The sequence below is a fragment of the Canis aureus genome, chromosome 5 (genome assembly GCF_053574225.1).
Source record: "Canis aureus isolate CA01 chromosome 5, VMU_Caureus_v.1.0, whole genome shotgun sequence".
In the NCBI taxonomy this organism is placed as follows: domain Eukaryota; kingdom Metazoa; phylum Chordata; class Mammalia; order Carnivora; family Canidae; genus Canis; species Canis aureus.
Genome location: NC_135615.1, coordinates 19,010,211 through 19,031,891, shown reverse-complemented (window position 1 = coordinate 19,031,891; position 21,681 = coordinate 19,010,211). Strand labels below are relative to the sequence as shown.

General features: G+C 38.5%; 1 protein-coding gene across 5 annotated transcripts in view; it reads left to right on the top strand.

Annotated features, from left to right (window-relative positions):
- Window positions 1–21,681, top strand: part of LOC144313769 (ankyrin repeat domain-containing protein 26-like) — a 72,446-nt gene that overhangs the window by 11,483 nt on the left and 39,282 nt on the right. For 4 of the 5 annotated variants that reach the window (XM_077897013.1, XM_077897010.1, XM_077897008.1 and 1 more), the window contains exons 4-8: window positions 937–1,043; window positions 4,788–4,858; window positions 8,099–8,132; window positions 13,263–13,356; window positions 17,106–17,191. In XM_077897013.1, coding sequence (XP_077753139.1) covers window positions 937–1,043; window positions 4,788–4,858; window positions 8,099–8,132; window positions 13,263–13,356; window positions 17,106–17,191 — 392 coding nt within the window. The remainder of the gene's footprint in view (window positions 1–936; window positions 1,044–4,787; window positions 4,859–8,098; window positions 8,133–13,262; window positions 13,357–17,105; window positions 17,192–21,681) is intronic. The other variant, XM_077897009.1, reaches the window with a different exon arrangement.

The window sequence follows — 21,681 nt, the reverse complement described above, 5'->3', positions numbered from 1 at the left end:
TGTACAACCTGGAGAAAACCCTTGCCTTTATTGGAAAGTTCTTAAAGCTATATCCCTGAGAACTCTTATTTCTCAAGTATTAATGTTTGCTACAAAAAAAAAAAAGGAATTGTCAAATGGGGATAAGCAAATGTAAATGGAGTTCATTTGTGCTACATGTATAGTGCAGTTTTGAGTATTTCACAAACATAGATGATCATTGAATCTTTCTTTTGGGGCACAGTGTCTTCCTTCTTGCAAATTATGTATTCTTTGGAATATAATTGAAAAAACACTATTCCAGAGATATCCATTAAAATCAATAACAATATTTTAAATATTCACTACTATGTTTTAGAGAGTGGAGATACAGAGATTAAAAAAATCACCCCTGCCTTCGAGAAGCTCCTGGTTTAGATGGTGTGGAATAAAGTGTACCATGGTATATTATGTGAGAGAAGCAAAGATTCTTGGAGCCAGGCAATGTTTGAAGCGAGTTTGTAGAATGACTTCAGGTAATCTATGAAGAGGTAGTGGAGGTCTATTTTTTTTTAATTTTACTTTTTAAAAGGATTTTATGTTTTTGAGAGAGAGAGCAAGCAAGCAGGAGAGAGAGCACGAGTGGAGGGGAGGGGCAGAGGGAGAGGGAGAAGCTGACTCCTTGCTGCAGAGGGAGCCCAAGGTAGGGCTCCATCCTGAGACCCTGGGATCATGACCTGAGCTCATGAGCTGAAGGCAGATGCTTGACCAACTAAGCCACCCAGGCTCCCTGAGAAAGCAGTCTTTTAAAAAGAAGGAGCAGGTGGTGAAAACACAGAGTGGTGAGAAGGAAGGGGCTAATTTTATTTTACTTTCTACAGTATATGTTTTAAGTTTAGCAGAATGTATAGAAATTTTAAAATTTAGCATGCAAATATGTAATTTTATAAATTATAAGTTGTTTTTTCACTTTTACAGGATGGCCTCACACCAGTTTTAGTTGCTCTAAATGAAAACAAAGAGCAAATGGTGAAATTTTTAGTAGGAAAAGGAGCACGTCTACTTTCAGGGGATACGGTTAAAAGGTAGAGTATTTTTTTGTTTTGTTTTTTAAACCTTCCTATTTTGTCTTGAGTGGTAACAATTTCTCATGTCATAAATTTTATCTTAAGATGATTAAGTTATAGTCATATAGTGAAAAATGTCGGATGTCATCTCTTAGGTAGAAAGCAACTTTTCTGACAGGCCAACATGAACAGTGTATAGCAGAATTCATATTTCTTTGTAATATTGATTGATGTCATTTGCAATAGTTTTTTTGCCATCGGATTTTATATTAAAAGGGTTTCATATTAATATTATTAGTTTTATAATGGGGACTCCCAACTTGTAGTTTACTTTATGACACAATTCTGGATATCTGAACTCTTTTATTAATATTTTTTAAGATTCTATTTCATACTTTAAAAGATATACAATAAGCATAAGTAGGAGTTGTTTTGTTTTTTTGGATGACACTTTGCTTTATTACTTTTTGTTGAAGAATACTGATGTTGTTAGATGATCCCGAAGTGGTTACCATTAGCAGATACTCTGGGTTCATCAGTTTTTATACTTTTTCATGTCCAGTATGTTTTATCATTTTCATTTTTAATTGGAATGGATTGAAGGATGAAAGAGAACCTTAGGTGAATAGACTCTTCCTTTAATGAGGATAAATCATAGGTGAGTGATAAAGAGAAAAGAGATGGACTTTAGATTCACAGAAGACTAGGTTTAATTGTTAGCTTGCCTCCTTGCTGGGTATGTGACCTTGGAAACATTACTTACCATCACCAGATACATATCCGGATATGAAAAGGAGGATAATAATATATCCTTCAAGGGTGGTTGTGTGTAAATAATTATATATATATAATCATGTGATTTAGTGCCTACCACATGTTTAACTTAACATCACTAACTGCAACTATGACTGTTTTCTTATCATTAGTGTGAATATTACTGTTTTAAGCCTACAGATAGCTTTTATACCGACCTGGCCTCCAGGTGGTTTGGAGGTACACTGTACCAGTTTAAGGAAGAAATGGGGATTTTTAAAATGATTTTATTTATTTATTCATAAGAGACACACAAAGAGAGGCAGAGACACTGGCAGAGGGAGAAGCAGGATCCGGAACTCCAGGATCACGCCCTGAGCCAAAGGCAGACACTCAACCGCTGAGCCACCCAGATGTCACAAAATGGGGAATTTTTTTTAAAAAACCCTTCACCTATTCAGATCAGTGACCTCGGCATAGTTTCTTGTTCATCAGAGGGTTTTAAATTAGCAACTTCTACTATGATACCCAAGTGGAACCAGAGACTTCTTTTTTGTCCCTTCATTTTAGCCGTGGGGTTAATTTACAAAAATGAACACTTGGACATGTTAGTGGTCAATTCTGTAGCAACATGTGAGATATTACCCTGATGAAGTATATCAGATTAGGTGCTTAAATACTCTGAGTTCTTAAGGATGAAGTTATCTCTCTGTTATTTTAGAATAGCCCTTATGCTTGCTGTAAAATATGCTGTAAAAGATGAACCATGAAATATAGTCAGTCTTCTCTTTAGGAAGGTTTTCCTAAGATGTATATGGATGGACTGCAGAAGAATATGCTATTATTAATAGTATTAATATGTAAGTTTACATTAAAATGCTAGTTATTACTAGGATACCTGGGCGGCTCAGCGGTTGAGTGTCTGCCGTGGGCACAGGGCATGATCCCGGGGCCTGGGGATCGAGTCCCACGTCTGGCTCCCTGTGAGGAGTCTGGTTCTCCCTCTGCTGATGTCTCTGCCTCCTCTCTCTCTCTCTCTCTCTCTGTGTGTGTATGTGTGTGTCTCTCATGAATAAATAAGTAAAATCTTTTTTCAAAAATGAAAATAACTTAAAACATGCTAGATATTTCTCAACTGAGGTTTAAAATATAGTAAAATAGTGTTACTTCCTATGTAACAGCTGAGAAGGTATAATTTGATTCAGCACTTTGGGATGGCAGTGAGTTAGAGCCTATCATCACCCAGAAACCAAGCAAAAGGCTAGACTAGTTAGAAGTAGCAATGGGTGCAGGGTTCTTTATGTCAGGACTCTTGAGACCTTTATCCTTAGGGATCCTCACTGTATCTGTTTCATTCCAACTATAACCCTTCTGCATGGGGTTCACATAATGTTATACCTGGGTGCTTTTTAAAAAGATTTTATTTATTTATTTATTTATTTATTTATTTATTTATTTATTTATTTATTTATTAATTAATGAGAGCAAGCACAAGTGAGGCGGAGGGGTGGAGGGAGAGGGAGAAGCCGACACTCTGCTGAGCTGGGAGCCCAACACAGGGCTGGATCCTTGAGGCCATACCTGAACCAAAGGCAGATGGTTAACTGACTGAACTACCCACCTCAACGTCTGTTTTGACTAACTATCGTGTCCTAAGATGTTCAGTTTCATAGAAAACTTTATACTTTTCCTTGTGGGTTATCGCCTATACTTTCCCCCTTGAATTTCCCGAGAACCTAAGGGTTTCCCTAAGACCAGAGAGACAGTCCTCTTTCATAAGCCTTTTGGATGGAAAAAAGGACATGCTCATCATTCTGTGGTTTCCTTTGATTCTGTTCCTGCAACATTGCTGTTGAAACTGGTTCTGCTGTCCAGTCATGATTGACTTTTGCTCATAGGATGCCCTTGCTGATCCTCATTCGTCAGTCCTCATGGTGATCCACACTTAGAATTCAAACTTACAACCCTTTTTTGTTTATTACGTATGCTTATATGCTCAGCTGCTATTCCAAAGCCACCGGCGTGCTGTTCTGGCAGCTGGGCCTTCTGGCTTTAGCCCCATACACCCTTCCCTTCACACTCAAAAACCTTACGTGGAAACCATATATTAGCCCAGACCTTCATGATGAATTAACCTTCGAGGATTTTGTTTGTCTTTTCTGCTAGCAGACTTTAGTTAGGAACATTCTAAACTATTAAAGGAGTTCAAATAATACTACAAGAAGAGACTGGACTTTCCCTTTGTTCCTACATCTGTACCCGAAGCCTGCTTTATTTTTTTAATTTTTTTAAGATTTTATTTTTATTTATTCATGAGAATACACAGAGAGGAGAGAGAGAGAGGCAGAGACACAGGCAGAGGGAGAAGCAGGCTCCATGCAGGGAGCCCGACATGGGACTCGATCCTGGGTCTCCAGAATCATGCCCTGGGCTGAAGGCCATACTAAACCACTGAGCCACCCGGGCTGCCCCCCAAGCTTGCTTTAACTCCTGTGGAATACCTTTTTTATTAGGTCATGGAAGGTCTCATATTGCCCTTCCCAGAGTTGTGGGCATCACCTTGCCTGAGAGACCACGTTTTGGGTATAATACCTCATTAAATCCTCCTAACAGCCTTGTAATATAAGATGGTAAGATTCCTGTTTTATAGAGAAAGACTTTGAGTGGAAGAGAAGTGGCTGGTCTAAGAACAAAAGCTGCTGGTTTTAGAGCTGGGACTTTGGGATTTGAGACACTTTCCATTATGGCAGGCTAACTCTTAGTTTACTGAGCAAAATGCCTTCAACTCATGACTGGTTCACCTTACTTTTGTTTCTCCTTTAATTATAATTACATACTTGATAAAAGTTTTTAGAATTAACAAATTTGAAGTACCTATTCGGGTAATTTAAGTTTTGATGTTAACCCTGATATTCTTTGAAAAATCTTAAGAATTTGATATATCTGGTAAATATTTTTCATATCAGTATTAAAAAAGTCTCATTGTTTATCACTCTTTCTTATACGTAGCAGTGACCAACTAATTTCTGAACATGAAGAAGAAATGAAACCTGAAAATTCTTCACAGAATCATGATCTAGGTACGATTTTTTAGAGTGAATTACTTATGGTGGTCCTAACATAGATGAAGTCAGAGTAAGGCAGTTTTGATAATGAAAAAGCAATGAAAACAAAACGAAACAAATCGGATGTGTAAATTGCATGGGTGTTTGGTTTCTTAATTTCTTTCTTAATAGTCTCGGATTCAGAATTTGAGAAGTTCTTTTTGGTAATTTAAAATATGAGGCAGTATTGTCTGAAAATAAATTCGTTATCTTAGTATTTTTTAGAATTTATTTCTTTATTCCTCAGAGACACAGAGAGAGAGGCAAAGAGAGAGGCAGAGGGAGAAGCAGGCTCCATACGGATGCCTGATGTAGGACTCAATCCCAGAACCTGGGATCACAACCTCAACCAGTGAGCCATCCAGGTGCCCTCATTAGTTATGAGACTTAAAATCCTATGGGATAGCTTTGTGTAAATAAGGAAAAAAGATTTTCAAGTTAGTATGTTTTATGTTTCCTCTATAAACATGTTATAAAAATTACTGGTTATACAAATGGTATTTTGACTTTTACAAGTGGATTTCATTTAGTAAATATTATTATAGCGTGATTTGTCTCATTATCCTTAAAACTGGAACTCTGCAATACCTTGCTGGTCCTTTACACAAATGGCAAACAAAGAACTGCAAAACTTAGCTAGTGTGCAGAAAGACCAATGAGATTGCTTGATTTTTTAGGTGATGACCTATCCTACGGAAGCCCGTTGAGGAACACAGGTTATTTTAGATGCTGTTGCATCAACACAATCTCACTATTAGTGACTTCACTTCTCTTAAGTCAGAATGTGATATGTTGACTTCATTAGAACAATGTTCTCTCCTGTTTGTTGCATAATACTGTAGTTTTTTGGAAATAAGATACTCTGTTATTAGTCAAAAGATGATCATAATAAATATTCAAAAAGGGCAACTTGGGCTCAACAAATTATAATAAAAGCACAAAAATGTTCGCAGTCACAAAGATGTTACCGTTGCTCCCCAGAGGTGGCACCTAGTGTGTTGCATGGTCTGAAATGTAGGAAGAAACCTTTAACTTAGTGGATCTCTATCACAGAAATTCTTTAGGTTGGCTTTGGTTTTGCAAGTTATAGGAAGCAAAGATGGAATAGAGTTTTGGTCTTTCAAGGTGCTCATAATAGAATAGAGCTGTCTTTGTGTTGTGTTTTTTTTTTTTTTTTAAGATTTTAATTTATTTATTCATGAGAGACAGAGAGAGGCAGAGATATAGGCAGAGGGAGAAGCAGGCTCCAGGCAGGGAGCCCAACATGGGACTTGATCCGTGAAGTCGGGGATCAGGGCCTCAGCCAAAGGCAGACACTCAACCGCTGAGTCACCCAGGAGTCCCTGTCTCTTTTCCTGCTTGGCTAATTAGCAACAGCTTCAGGCATATTTTCACATGACAATATCCATGACCAGAAGAACTGTGTTTGTCTTTGTGTTTCTTTTATATAGGAAGAAAACTCAGCAGCTTGCAGTAAACTTCCCCTAACATTTTATAGGCTAGGTAACATGACTTGCTTGTTCCTAAACCAGTCACTGGTAAGTCAGGTACTGTGATTAGCTTAGAATAATCCTTTCTCCTTTTGCAGCTGGGGCGAGACCACATTCTTTGTGTATTGGGACACTAAATATCCAAATAAAGCTGTGGTTCTCCAGCAAGAATGAAGAATATGGAATGGCTGTTGGGGAGGGAGCCAGCAGGGATTGATAGGAGAATTTGAAATAGAAGAGTAATCAGATTAGATTTGAATTAGGGCCCTTTGGTTATGGCATAAAATGGGGATCACCAGGCTTTTCTTAAAAGGGCCAGATAGTGAATATTTTAGGCCCTGGGGTCTCACACTCTGCCATTGTCGTGTGAAAGTAGCCATAGCAATATGTATTGAAATAGATGTGACTGTGCTCCATTACAACTTTATTTACAGAACCAGATGGCAGGTTGGATTTGGCCTGTGGCCATAGTTTGCAGGCGTCTCGTGTGGAGGATAGATTGAAGAATACCAAGTTAAAGACACTGGAAGACAAAGGAAGCTTTTATTTCCTTAGCCAAGTATCAGTCCATTTTGAAATTTTCAGCCCTCTCTACTGAACAAGTCAGGAGGCTCAATTCAATCCATTTAAAATGTTGTTCTTGGGATCCCTGGGTGGCTCAGCGGTTTAGCACCTGCCTTTGGCCCAGGGCGTGATCCTGGAGTCCCGGGATCGAGTCCCATGTCAGACTCCGGGCATGGAGCCTGCTTCTCCCTCTGCCTGTGTCTCTGCCTCAGTCTCTCTCTCTCTCTCTCTGTGTCTATCATGAATAAATAAATAAATAAATCTTTAAAAAAAAAAAGATGTTGTTCTTGGGATCCCTGGGTGGCGCAGCGGTTTGGCGCCTGCCTTTGGCCCAGGGCGCGATCCTGGAGACCCGGGATCGAGTCCCACGTCGGGCTCCCGGTGCATGGAGCCTGCTTCTCCCTCTGCCTATGTCTCTGCCTCTCTCTCTCTCTCTCTCTCTCTGTGTGTGACTATCATAAATAAATAAAGAAAAAAATATTAAAAAAAAATAAAAAAAATAAAACGTTCTTTTTCTAGGCCTTATGTCTTTCTCTAGAAAAGGTTTTGAGAAGAGTTTATTTATTTATTTGAAAGATAGCACAAGCGAGGTGGAAGGACAGAGGGAGAGAGAAAAGCAGACTCCCTGAGGGTCTCCACCCAGGACCCCAAGATTGTGACTGGAGCCGAGCCGAACTTTGTGATGAGGCGTTTCATCCTGAACTTAGCAGTCTCCACTGAGGAGCTGGAGAGGTTCCGTTGTGTTCCAGCTAAATATGTATAGTCTGTTTTAACTGCTCCTAGTAGTGGAAGTCCAGGAAAATCATGCTATTTAAGTTTGCCATTGTCACTTTATGATAATGATTCTGCTAATGATACCATTTCCTGTCAGTCTCATAGGGTTTGGTTTGGTTACAATAATGGTCATTAGAAACATCCACTTGTATGTACCACATCCTGATAACTAGAATTCTTTCTTGCATTGGTAAATATAGAGGAGAAAATGAGATTTCTTAATGCATTAACTGCCTACCAATAGTACAATTAATATCCACTGTAGTGTGGTTTCCAGGTGTGGTCCCAAAGGAATACTTTTGAACAAGTCATCATCTGTCTTACAGTTTTAATATTCTGTATTTTTCTATTGTTGACTTAAAATGTATTTTCCTGCTTTCTTTACTAGTGGCTAAGAAGTCTGAAGAAGTCTCTTTAAGCAGGTAGGACTTTTATGGATTTTTTTAAAATGATGTGTTAACCAAGGAAGTGGAGAGGAAAGGATTTGTTGAGTGTTGTCTTCTGGGCTAGACACTGTATTATGTGCTTAATACGTCTTACTTATTACTTATTAGTCATTGCAATAGTTTCACCAAGGAGCTGTGCTGTTATAGCCTACTTTTTTTTAACTAGTCAGCTGTAGTTCAGGGAGATGGATAAACTGACCCAGGATTCCATAGTTAATGAGTAGCAGACCCATGATTTGAATGTTAGCCTGCGTGGCTCCCACATACATGTTTTGCCCCTCAGCAGCACTGGAATTAAGATACAGATCTTAGATCATCCCAGAATGTCAAATTTCATTACATGTTAACTCTGATTTAGAGTTTTCTTAAGAACCAGGCAAGTCCAAGCATTTTCCTAATATATTTGACACAACTAGTGATAGCTAGAGGTAATTATTGCAGTGGTAACTAGTTTCTTGTTTTTACTGTCAAAGATTTTGGAGTGGATCTCAGTTACCTATGGCCACAGTACCATAGCTTTTACATAAGCAAGCCCTAATCAGGCAAGCTCTTAGATATAGTGACGTCTGCTCTCCTTGAGATGAATGATATTTCTGAAAGTGAAGGATATGTAATCTAGGTATAGACCATGTAACGTTAATTAAATTTATCATCTATTTAGAGGGTATTTCTAAACAGTTGTCTATTTACTGACTTCTCAGTCTAATTTTCCCTTTAGGCTGGCACCCTTGATAAGTTCTGTGAAGCTTTTTCTTTTTTTGTAGACTTTTTTGCTTTTATCCATGTCCTTTCTATACTCTTTTCTTGATTTTTTTAAACTTTCTTCTTAATTTTCTTGCTGTTTCTTTTATTCCATTACTTTTTATCATTTCTGCAGCTAAGGATTCTCCATTTTTCTAAAGTCAAAATGAAAAGCAGATAGAATTTCAGGGTTTTAAAGAATCTTAGAGATGTGTTAATCAAAATACTCTCTGATGCTGTAACCCATGTTTAACATCCTTACCAAGTGGTTGTTGAAGTGGAGAATTTGAAACTCAAAAGGGATTAAAGTGACTTACTTGAATTTGATAACTGACAGAAATGAGATTTAAATTTAGATTTTTTCCCTTTTCTCTCATCTTTGATTTAATAATATAAAGATAGGGAGTGGGTCTAGTGTACACGAGATGGGAATTAGCAGGAGAGGGCATGTTTCAAGAAGAACCACACTGGGTTGAATAGGAAAAAGAGTTTTAGAAATGATGACAGAATATTGGAGTTTATGACAAGATAGACAAAGGTCAATTACACAAAGAAAGAACACAAGATATTGGTTGTTGTTTATAAAAGCATATTAAAATAGAGCGTTCAAGAGAGTCCTGAGCAGCATTTCTTTTTGTTGGTTTGTTTGTTTGTTTATTTATTTATTTATTTATTTTAATTTTTATTTATTTATGATAGTCACACAGAGAGAGAGAGAGAGAGAGAGAGGCAGAGACACAGGCAGAGGGAGAAGCAGGCTCCATGCACCGGGAGCCCAACATGGGATTCGATCCCGGGTCTCCGGTCGCCCTGGCCAAAGGCAGGCACTAAAGCGCTGCACCACCCAGGGATCCCTCTTTTTGTTGGTTTAATTGAAGGAACTAGCATACTTCAGGGTTTCTTTTCCTTTAAAAAAAGAAAAATATTTTACTTATTTATTCATGAGACACACAGAGAGAAAGAGAGAGAGAGAGAGAGAGAGAGAGAGACAGAGATACAAGCAGAGGGAGAAGCAGGCTCCATGCAGGGAGCCTGACTTGGGACTCGAACCTGGGTCTCCAGGATCATGCCCTGGGCTGAAGGTGGCACTAAACCGCTGGGCTATCCGGCTGCCCTACTTCAGAGTTTCTGTTGAGAAACATTAAAATAAGTTGAGCCACTGGCAAGAGTATTTACAGCAAATAGGAATGGGACATCATCGACTTCTACCCCACCTTACAGAAGGCGGGTTAGATCCTTTCAAATAATGGAGGGAATGGAGATTCTGAACTATGTAAATGTATGGCCCAAGGTCACAGGGTCTTGTGATCGCTCCACCTCTTTTCGTAATTCTCTGATGCCCTTCCCATGTATGTGTAGGGTTTGGTGGGGTAGGACTAGCTGTCAGATCAATAACGGAGCTTCATTTGGGTAGTTGGTAAGGTGCCTACATTGAGATGACTGCATGGATGACTCAGACTCCATTTAGCTGGTTCTCCAGGAGCAGGAAATGGCTCCTATTCTTGGTCATTTGAGCCTTTCCTTGTTTTGGGAATCTGTGCCTTGGCAGGCTAGAGACTTAAACGTTGGAGAGTGCCACTGAGCCCTGCAGAGGAGTGATCCAGGAGTGGTAGCTCACAAAAAGAAAATATTAGGCAGTGTGTGGGGAAATAGAGGCACAGATATCAGGACTATTTTTATAGCAGTCTCTCTTCTTGGGTATCTGAGTGCCCTTGATGATTTTTAAGTCTTGCTAGTTTATGTGGACGTAAATAAGGCAGGACTTGTGAAACTTGGATTTTATAATTTTTAATCTTTTAATCTCTTCAGGAATAGTATTCCAAGTAATAACATATAAATTTGTTCTTTAACATCTGTAGATGGTTCCTTTTCAAAATTTAAGTATAGTTGACACACCGTTATGTTGGTTTCATGTGTACAACATAGTGATTCAGCAGGTCTATGTTGTTACCCCATGCTTACCACAAGTGTAGCTACCATGTGTTACTGCATATTGCTGTTACAATACTATTGACTATATTCCCTATGCTGTACTTTTATCCCTGTGACTTACTATAACTGGAATGCTGAACCTCCCACTTCCCTTCACCCATTTTTTCTGTCCCCCACCCACTTCCCTTCTGGCAATACAGAATTCTCTGTACTTATGGGTCTGGTTCTGCTTTTTGGTTGTTTGTTCATTTGTTCTGCTTTTTTGATTCTACATATAAGTGAAATCATACAGTAATTTTCTATTTTGCTCTGACTTATTTCACTTGGCTTAATACCCTCCAGGTAATCCACATTGTTGCAAATGGTAAGGTTTCATTCTTTTTTGTGGCTGAGTAATATTGCTCTGTGTGTGTGTGTGTGTGTGTGTGTGTGTGTTATACATCTGTTGATGGACATGGGTTACTTTCATATCTTGGCTGTTGTAAATAATGCTGCAATAAACATTGGGGTACATATGTCTTTTCAAATTAGTGTTTTCTTTTTTTGGGGGTAAGTGAGTACCCAGTAGTGGATTACTGGATCATGTGGTATTTCTATTGGTACTTCTTCAAGGAAACTCCATTTTGTTTTTTACAGTGGCTGCCCCAATTTCTATCCTCATCACCAGCTCACGAGTTTTCCTTAGTCTCTGCATCCTCACCAATATTTTTTAGTGTGTGTTTTTGATTCTAGCCATTCTGACAGGTGGAAGGTGATAATTCATGGTGGTTAACTTTTGTCCGGTTAGCTGTCAGACATTTCAGAGAATTCCTCACCTGTCACACTTAGTTATGGGAACTAAAACTGGGCCTTTACTGGGCATTTCACAGGTTAGGAGAGGTGAAAGCAAAATAGATAACTAAACCCTTTTTAAAAACAGAGGCCAAGGGGCGCCTGGCTGGCTCAGTCGGTTAAGCGACTGCCTTTGGCTTGGGTCATGATGTCAGGGTACTGGGATAGAGCCACATATAGGGCTCTCTGCTCAGCAGGGGCCCTGCTTCTTTCCCCTCCCTCCACCTGCCTCTCTGCCTACTGTGCACACACACACTCTCTCTCTCTCTCTCTCTCTCAATAAATAATAAATAAATAAATAAATAAATACATAAATAACGTGTTAAAAAAATAACACAGAGGCCAAATTTTGAAAGACCTGTATTCTGAAAACATTGTTGAAAGCAACTGAGGATGACACAAAGACATGGAAAGAATTCCATCTCATAGATTGGAAGAGCACCTATTGTTAAACTGTGTATAGGACCCAAAGCAATCTACAAATTTAATGCAATGCCTACTAAAATCCATCGACATGTTTCACAGAACTAGAGCAAACAACACTAAATTTATATGGAACCACTGAAGACCTCAAATAGCCAAAGCAATATTGGAAAAAGAAAAACATAACTGGAGATATCTCTATGCTAGATTTCAAGTTATATTACAAAGCTGTAGTAATCAAAACGGCATAGTATTGGCATTAAATGGATACAAATATCAGTAGAATAGTATAGAAAATCCAGAAATAAACTATAATGATATGGTTAATTAATCTTTGACAAAGCAAGAAAGAATATCCAATGGTTTGAAAAGGCAGTCTCCTTCAATAAATGATGTTAGGAAAACTGAATGGGTATATAAAAGATTGAAACAGGACCACTTTCTTTCACCATTTACAAAAATAAATTCAAAATGGTTTAAAGATATAAATATATCACATGAAACCATTTTATCCTTGAAGAGAGCACAGGCAATGATCTCTCTGGTATTAGCTGTAGCCAGGTTTTTTTTTTTTGTTTGTTTGTTTTTATGTCTCCTGAGGCAAGAGCAATAAAAGCAAAATAAACTGTTGGGGCTACATCAAAATCAAAGGCTTTTGCAGTGAAGGAATCAATCCACAAAACTAAAAGGCAACCTTACAGAATGGGAGAAGACATTTGCATATGACATATCTGATAAAGGTTAGTATAAGAATCTAAAGAACTGATACATCTCAACACCCAAAACACAATCCAGGTCAAGAATGATCAGAATGTATCAGACATTTTTCCAAAGAAGATGTCCAGAACTTGAGTATTTATAAAGCAGATAAGTAGTATAGTATGAGAAATATATCCATTATGATAAATACATCGTTGTTTAGCTGGGTAAAAATATCAGCTTTGTGGGATTTTGAAATGCATAATTTTTGCTTACGATCCTTTTTTTTTTCTTTTTTGCTTACGATCTTTAAATTTTGTACATTAACCCCAAAACACAACCAGAAAAATGGCACAATTGCCAAATCTACTTTTTAAATTTCTAAGAATTTATGTAAGACCTTTAGATGTTTGTTTAGAAATTATGTGGTATGTTTAAAATTTGTGTCTGAGAATAAATATTTTAAAATATGCATTTTAGGCTTGAAGTTGAAAATGCCGAGTTAAAAGTTACAGTCAAGGAGCAAGCAAGCCAAACTGAACAGCTTCAGAAAGACCTGTTAAGTTCAAGTTCGGTAAGTCAGTCTCTTAATTTCTGTCCTAAGGAGAAGGAATTTTTATATCTCTAGTAGTAGTGTATAAGAACATTTTGGATAATATGAAAATTCTCACTCATAAAAATATTTATTATATTCATATGGTTGCTATTTAACTACTCTTGGTATAATTCCTCTTTATAGATAAAGTTGAATGCATAAATTAATCATTTTTGTAGTAAGATTTTAATAAAAAGGATTGTGATAGCCTAAGCAAAATAGTATTTTATATATATATATATATATCACATTTTGTTTACCTGTCAGTGATCATTTGGGTTTTTCTACCTCTTAGCTATTGTTGGTAATGCTGCTATGAATATTGGTATACTAATGTCTGAGTCCCTGCTAATATTTTTTAATATGTTTAAAATTCCCCAAACTTTGAGTAATAATTTGATCTTGAATGCTGACTTTCTCTTGTAATCTCAACCCTTCACTGAGATTTTGAGAATGAATTACTTTACTAATAATTTGTGGTGATTTGTAATTACAAATTGGTAGTGTGTTGTCTTCATTAAGAATGACTACGAGGGGGATCCCTGGGTGGCTCAGTGGTTTGGTGCCTGCCTTGGGCCCAGGGCATGATCCTGCAGTCCCCGGATTGAGTCCCACATGGGGCTCCCTGCATGGAGCCTGCTCCTCCTCTGCATGTGTCTCTGCCTCTGTGTGTGTGTGTGTGAGTGTGTTTGTGTGTGTCTCATAAATAAATAAATAGAATCTTAGAAAAAAGCAGAATGACTACTAGGTAATTATGCAAACATTTTTCTCAAAGGGATGTAGTTTTCTCCTTGTTGGATTTTGTAAAGGAAAAGAGATGCCAGTGAAAAAGTAGAAATGACTGCTCAGTCAGGGCCTTAGAGAGTAACCTAGTGCTCCTAGCATTCATTGCAAGTTCAGAAACGAATGTTTTTCTATTACCTTGAGTTAATCATACTTTCAGAGATTTAACAGTCCAATCTCAGAAAAGATTAATGTGCAATCCAGGACTCCAGTTTATTGATAGGTAGTGAAAACTATATAACCATTTATAAGCAGTACAGGATTATCGTGCCATTCATACCGTCCTTTGTAGTAGTGGCTACCAATGATTTAAGATGAGAAGATTGCTTTGGGACTTCTAAGTTGGAACTATGAGGTAGATGGACCTACAACTAGTTTCTTTCAGTGACATAAGTTAGGTACATGCAAATTTCATTAAACGATCATACCTATCAGGGGAACTAGCACATTCTGTTGACTCGTCCTTTCTGTGGCCAAAGAAACATCGAAAAAAACTTTTTTTTCCTGACTTCATATAAAACTGCTCAAGTTGCTTTACTGTACTTTTCATGCAGTTAACTTGACAAGGAGTCTTATCTCTGACTGAGAGTGCCATGAGTTGTCCCCCTACAATATCACACAGGAATCTATTAGGAAGCCACCACATATTACAGAGTTTGTAAGAATATCCATAGATAATTCTGTATATTCCTATAGAAATGAATTAGGGTTATGGTATAAAATGATTAGCCACTTTAAGCTTACCCTATAAAATAAAAACTTAAATAGCTTTCCAGCAACTTAGTTCATAGCCCTAATTTCTCTAGAAGGTTCTCACCTCATGAATCCCTAGGACAGAGACTACATCTGTGTTAAGATATTTCATGGACACCATTTTGAGGTGAAGAAATATGGATTGGGAAGAAGAGTTAGCTCTAGCTGACTTAAGCCTCTGAACAAAATAGTCAAGTATGTGTCTGAAAAGAACTTAGAAGAAGACTTCCGTAAGTTCACGTCTCTATGGAATAGGAAAGTATTCAAAAGGAAACAAAGGCAAACCTTTTGTTCATAATCCAACCCTTGGGAAGAACTTTTGCATTATAAAAGAAAAGCAAGACAAAGTACAATGGTCAGCATCCTGAGGGTAAAGGTGTCCCCCCCCCCCAGATTAAAAAATAATACACTGGGATCCCTGGGTGGCACAGCGGTTTGGCACCTGCCTTTGGCCCGGGGTATGATCCTGGAGACCCGGGATCGAATCCCACGTCGGGCTCCCAGTGCATGGAGCCTGCTTCTCCCTCTGCCTGTGTCTCTGCCTCTCTCTCTGTGTGTGTGTGACTATCATAAATTTTAAAAAATTAAAAAATACACTCGGGATGCCTGGGTGTCTCTCTCATTAAGCGTCTGCCTTCAGCTCAGGGCATGATCCTGGAGTCCTGGATGGAGTCCTCCATGGGGCTCCCTGCATGGAGCCTGCTTCTCTCTCTACCTGTCTCTTTGCCTCTCTCTCTCTCTCTCTCTCTGCCTCTCTCTCCCTGCCCCCCTGCCCTCTCCCTCCATACCTCTCATGAATAAATAAATAAATGAATAAATAAAATCTTTAAAAAATAACAACTCAAAGTAATCCCAAAAAGAGTCAAGATAAAATGTACAAGATTAACTGTGTGAGGTGCCTGTGTGTCTCAGTGGGTTAAACATCTACCTTAGGCTCAGGTCATCACCTCAAGGTCCCAGAATCGAGTCCTGTATACATCAGGCTCCCTCTGCAGCAGGGAGTCTGCTTCTCACTCTGTATCTGCTCCTCTCCCCATTCATGCTCTCTCTCTCTCAAATACATAAATTAAAAAAATATATAAAAATAACAGATTAGCTAACTAGAAAGGTAACGCACATCAGGTAACAGGTATTGAATGTGTGGTTGAAAATATTGTCTATGAGGAACTAGAAGGAAGATGGAAGCATACACATGACCTCAGTAAATGGGTCAAGGCTGAAAGTGTAGAATAGAGCATCTGGTTTTGAAGCCTTGGGATTTGGAGAACTCTGAGAAGATGTGAAAAAGAGGAATAGCAAGGGTCCAAGGACTGAATGTCAGCGTTTGCTGTCATTTAGAAATGAAATGGGATTAGAAGAGCAGAGGGAATATGTGGCATTGTTTTCAGCTGCTGCTGAAAAGTAAAGCAGGATCAGGACTTGTAAAAACAGATCCTTGATGACTGTCAAAATTTTTTAGTGGAATTCCAGGATCGAAAGTCAGATTTTAGTGTAAAAGACGCGATGAAAAGATGAATCTGTGGCTGAGATGACACATTAAAGAATGTTCGAGTCCAGTGAAAGGGGAAAAGCAAGATGATCGAAAATGCTGCAAGAGTAAGGAAACGTTTTTATAGAATATTGGGAAGCCTTGAATTTTATTTAGAGAGAAAAGTGGTCAATAGAAAAGAAAATACTGAAATCTTGCAGAGAAATGTTTGAAATGCTTGCAGAGAAGGAGAGTATCTCATCCTAAAGTCAGATGATCATCAAAATTATAATGGGGACAGTATGGGAATTTTTCAGAGACTGAATCTTAAGCTGTGATCTCACAAAACCCAGAGTATCTTAAGACATTGGTGAAACTGCTTCTAGGACATCTCTAGAAACTCAGATGTAAGTATAGCCACCTTAAAGATTTTTTCATTAATGTGGATTAAAAACCTCTGTATTTCCCAAGTAAATTTTGGCAATTTAAATTCTAGAAACAAAAATGATGAAAATATAAACTCAGTTGAAGCTGTTTTAACAAACATCCTTATTTTTGAGATTTCTTTTCATTGACATTTGGTTCATAACCTACATTTTATATGTATTTTATAAACCTGTCTAAACACATATTACTCATGGATTCATGAGAAATAGCATTTTATAAAAGAAGAAGGAGTCTCTTGATTTTTGAAACTAATGTTCTTAAAAAATTGTTTCCAAAGTGTGGTGATGAAAAGGAAAACCTTTTGCAGTTCAGGTTGGATCAAGAAGTGAAGAAAAATGAGGAATTAGAAAAAGAGAATACTGGGTAAGACTAATATTTCACATCACTTTAACCATTAATTAACTAATTTATCTGTAATTGTAGTTTATAAAAACCTAAATAGAAATTCTTGCCAAAATACTACATTTACTCTTCCGTGATTCCTTAAATAATAACAACAATGCCTTTGACATATATTGTCAACTGCGCTTTTCATTGTCCACCGTGAATTTTTTCTGCAAGATATCTTTGTTCTTAGGTAATCTTTCCTTTTAATAGTGTTCTTTTTTTAGAGCAGATATCCTAATCTCTAAAAACTTAACTGTGTCATTATATAACAACATCAAAAGTTATCTTGGATTCGCTTGTATTTCTTTTTATTTTATATTATTTATTTGAATTCAAATTAATTAACTTATAGTGTAATATTAGTTTCAGAGGTAGAGTTCAGTGATTCATCAGTCTTATGTAACACCCAGTGCTCATGCCATCACATGCCCTCCTTAATCCCCATCAGGCAGTTACCCCATCGCCCCCAATCCCTTCCCCTCCAGCATTTGTTTCTATTCATTTGTTCCCCTCCACAGTTTGTTTTCTAGTATTGAGTGACTTATGGTTTGTGTCTCTTTCTGATTTCATCTTGTTTTACTTTTCCTTCCCTTCCCCTATGCCCGGAGCCAAAGGCCTACTCTCAGCGACTGAGCCACCCAGGGGTCCCAAGATTTCATTATTTATTGGCTGAGTAATATTCTGTTCTCTCTCTCCCTCCCTCTCTCTCTCTCTCTCTCTCTCTCTCTCTGTCCAATAAATAAATAAATAAATATGATTATTTATTTATATCACGCCTTCTTTATACATACCTCTTTCAAAGAACATCGGATCTCCTAGTTTGGCTATTGTGGATATTTACTGGTATAAACATATGGGTGCAGGTGCCCCTTTGGATCCTGACCAAAGTGATCTTTGGGATTCATACCTTCTAGTGCAATTGCTGGGTTTTACATAGGTAGCTCCTTTTTCAACTCTTTGAGGAACCTCTGGTACTGATTTCCAGAGTGGCTGCACCAGGTTGCATTCCCACCAACATCGTAAGAGGATCCCCCTTTCTCTGCATTCCTGCCAACATCTGTCATTTCCAGACTTGCTAATTTTGGCCATTATGAAAGGTGTGAGGGGGAAACTCACCATGGTTTTGATTTGTATTTCTCTGGTGCCAACTGATGTTGAGCATGTTTTCATGTGTCTGTTGGCCATATGTATGTCTTCTTTGGAGACATGTCCTTTCATTTCTTCCCATTTCTTCATTGGGTTATCTTTCTTTGGGTGTTGACTTTGATTAGCTCTTTATAGACTTTGCATACCAGCCTTTTATCTGATAAGGCATTTGCAAACACCTTCTGCCATTCTGTCAGTTGTCTTTTGGTTTTGTCAACTGTTTCCTTGCTGCGTAAAAGCTTTTTATCTTGATGAAGTCTCAGTAAGTCATTTTGGCGTCTGGTGACATGTCTAGCAAGAAGTTGCTGCAGCCAAGGTCACAGAGGTTGCTGGCTGTGTTCTCCTCTAGGATTTTAATGGATTCCTATCTTACATTTGGGTGTTTCATCCATTTTGACTCTATTTTTGTGTATGGTATAAGAAAATGGTCTAGTTTTATTCTTCTACATGTGGTGGTCTGATTTTCCCACACCATTTGTTGAAGAGACTGTTTTGTCTCCATTGGATTTTCTTTCCAGTATTGTTGAAGAGGAGTGGACCATAGAGTTGAGGGTCCACTTCTGGATTTACTCTTCTGGGCCATTGATTGACATGTCTGCTTTTGTGCCAGGACCATACTGTCCTGTTGATCACAGCTTTGCAATGGAGCTTAAAGACTGGCTTCTAATGCCACCAGCTTTGGCTACGTTTTTCAACATACCTTTGGCTATTCGGGGTCTTCTAAGGTTCCAAAGAAATTTTAGTATTATTTACTCCATCTGTATGCAAAGAAGTTGGGGGCAGCCCAGGTGGCTCAGCGGTATAGCTCTGCCTTCAATCCAGGGTGTGATCCTGGAGACCCAGGATCGAGTGCCACGTTGGGCTCCCTGCATGGAGCCTGCTTCTCCCTCTACCTGTGTCTCTGCCTCTCTCTCTCTCTCTCTCTCTCTCTCTCTGTGTGTGTGTGTCTAATGAATAAATAAATAAAAAATCTTTAAAAAATATTGGTAGTATTTTGATAGAGATTGCATTGAATGTAGAGATTGCTCGAGCTTGCATAGACATTTTAACAATATTTGTTCTTCCAATCCATGAACATGGAATGATTTCAGTTCTTTATGATTTCTCAATTTCTTTCCAGAATGTCCTGTCGTCTTCAGAGTACAGATCCTTGTCTCTTTGGGTGGGTTTATTCCGAGGTATCTTATGGTGTTTAGTGCAATGGTAAATGGAATCGACTCCTCAGTTTCTCTTTCTTCCATCTCATTGTTAGTGTATAGAAATGCAACTGATTTCTGTGCATGGATTTCCTATCCTGCTGCTTTGCTGAATTCAGGAAAGGGTCCTAACAATGTTGGCGTAGAGTCTTTTGGGTTTTCCACATAGGATATCATGTCCTCTGAGAAAAGTGAGAGTTTGAGTTCTTTTCTGATTCAGATGCCTTTTTATTTCTTTTTGTTGTCTAAATGCTGAGGCTATGTCGAACAACACTGGTTGTCCAGAGAGTGGACCTCCCTGTTGTGTTCCTGACCTTAGCGGCAAAGCTCTCAGTTTTTCCCCATTAAGAATGGCATCGGGTGTGGGCTTTTTGTAGATGGCTTTTATGATATTGAGATATGCTCCCCTCCTCCCTGCACTGTGAAGAGTATTGATCCAGAAAGGGTGCTGCACTTTGTCAACTGCTTTTTCTGCATCTCTTGAGAGGATCCTATGGTTCTTATCCTTTCTTTTATTTCTGTAGTGTATCACATTGATTCATCTGCAGGTGTCGAATCACCCTTGCAGCCCAGGCATAAAACCCACTTGGACATGGTGAATCATCCTTTAATGTACTGTTGAATCCTCCCAGCCAGTGTCTTGGTGAGAATTTTGGCATCCATGTTCATCAGGGATATTGGAGTGTAATTCTCCTTTTGGGTGGGGTCTTGCTCTGGTTTTGCGATCAGAGTAATGTTGGCCTCACAGAGAACACTGGAAGGTTTCCCTTCCATTACTAATTTTTATAAACAGCTCCGAAGAATAGATTAATTCTTCCTGGAATGTGTGGTAGAATTCTCCTGGGAAGCCACCTGGTCCTGGACTCTTGGTTGTTGGCAGATATTTGATGACTGCTCCCATTTCCTTGCTGGTTATGGGTCTGTTCAGGTTTCCTGTGTCTTCCTGTTTTCAATTTTGATAGGAAGGGATCCATTTCTTCCAGATTGCTTACTTTGTTGGCATATAGTTGCTCAGAATGTGTTCTTATATTTGTCTGTATTTCTCTGGTGCTGGTCGTGATCTGTCTTCTTTCATTCACGATCTTATTTCTTTGGGTCCGTTCTCTTTTTGATATGTCTGTCCAGGGGTTTATTGATCTTATTCTGTCAAAGAACCAGCTCCTGATTTCATTGATGTGTTCTACTGTTCCTTTGGTTTCTATTTCATTGATTTCTGCTCTGATCTTTATGAATTCTCTTCTCCTGCTGGTTTTAGGTTTTAATCTTCTGTTCTTTTCCAGCTCCTTTAGGTGTAAGGTTAGCTTGTGTACTTAGGACCTTTCTCATTTCTTGAGAAAGACTTGTATTGCTATATACTTCCTTCTTAGGATGACCTTTGCTACATCCCAGATGTTTTGAGCAGTTGTGTTTCCATTTTCGTTTGTTTCTATGAGGTTTTTAAAACTGTGCTTTTATTCCCTGGCTTGATTCTTTAACCTCCGTGTATTTGAATTCTTTCCAAATTTCCTCTTGTGATCAAGTTCCAGTTTCAAAGCATTGTGGTCTGAAAGTATGCAGGGAATGATCCCAATCTTTTGGTATCAGTTGAGACCTCATTTATGACCCAGTACATGATCTAGTATGGAACATGTTCCATGTGCACCCGAGAAGAATGTGTATTCTGTTGCTGTAGGATGGAATGCTCTGAAGTTATCTGTGAAGTCCATTTTGTGCAGTGTGTCATTCAAAGCCCTTGTGCCCTTGTGGATCTTCTGCTTAGATGATCTGGCCGTTACAGTGAGTGGTGTGTTAAAGTGCCTACTATTATTGTATGACTATCAATGTGTTCCTTTAATTTTGATATTAATTGGTTCATAAGGGGGCCTGGGTGGCTCAGTCGGTTAAGCCCTTGCCTTTGGTCAGGTCATGTTCTCAGGGTCCTGGGATGAAGCCCTCATCAGGCTCCCTGTTCAGTGGGGAGTCTGCTTCTCCCTCTCCTGCTGCCCTTGCTTCTGTTCTCTCTCTGTGTCAAATAAATAAATAAATGAAATCTTAACAGAAAATCGGTTTATATAGTTGGCTGCTCCTACTTTAGAGGCATTAAAACTTATAATTGTTCAATTTTCTCTTTGGATAGACCCTTTA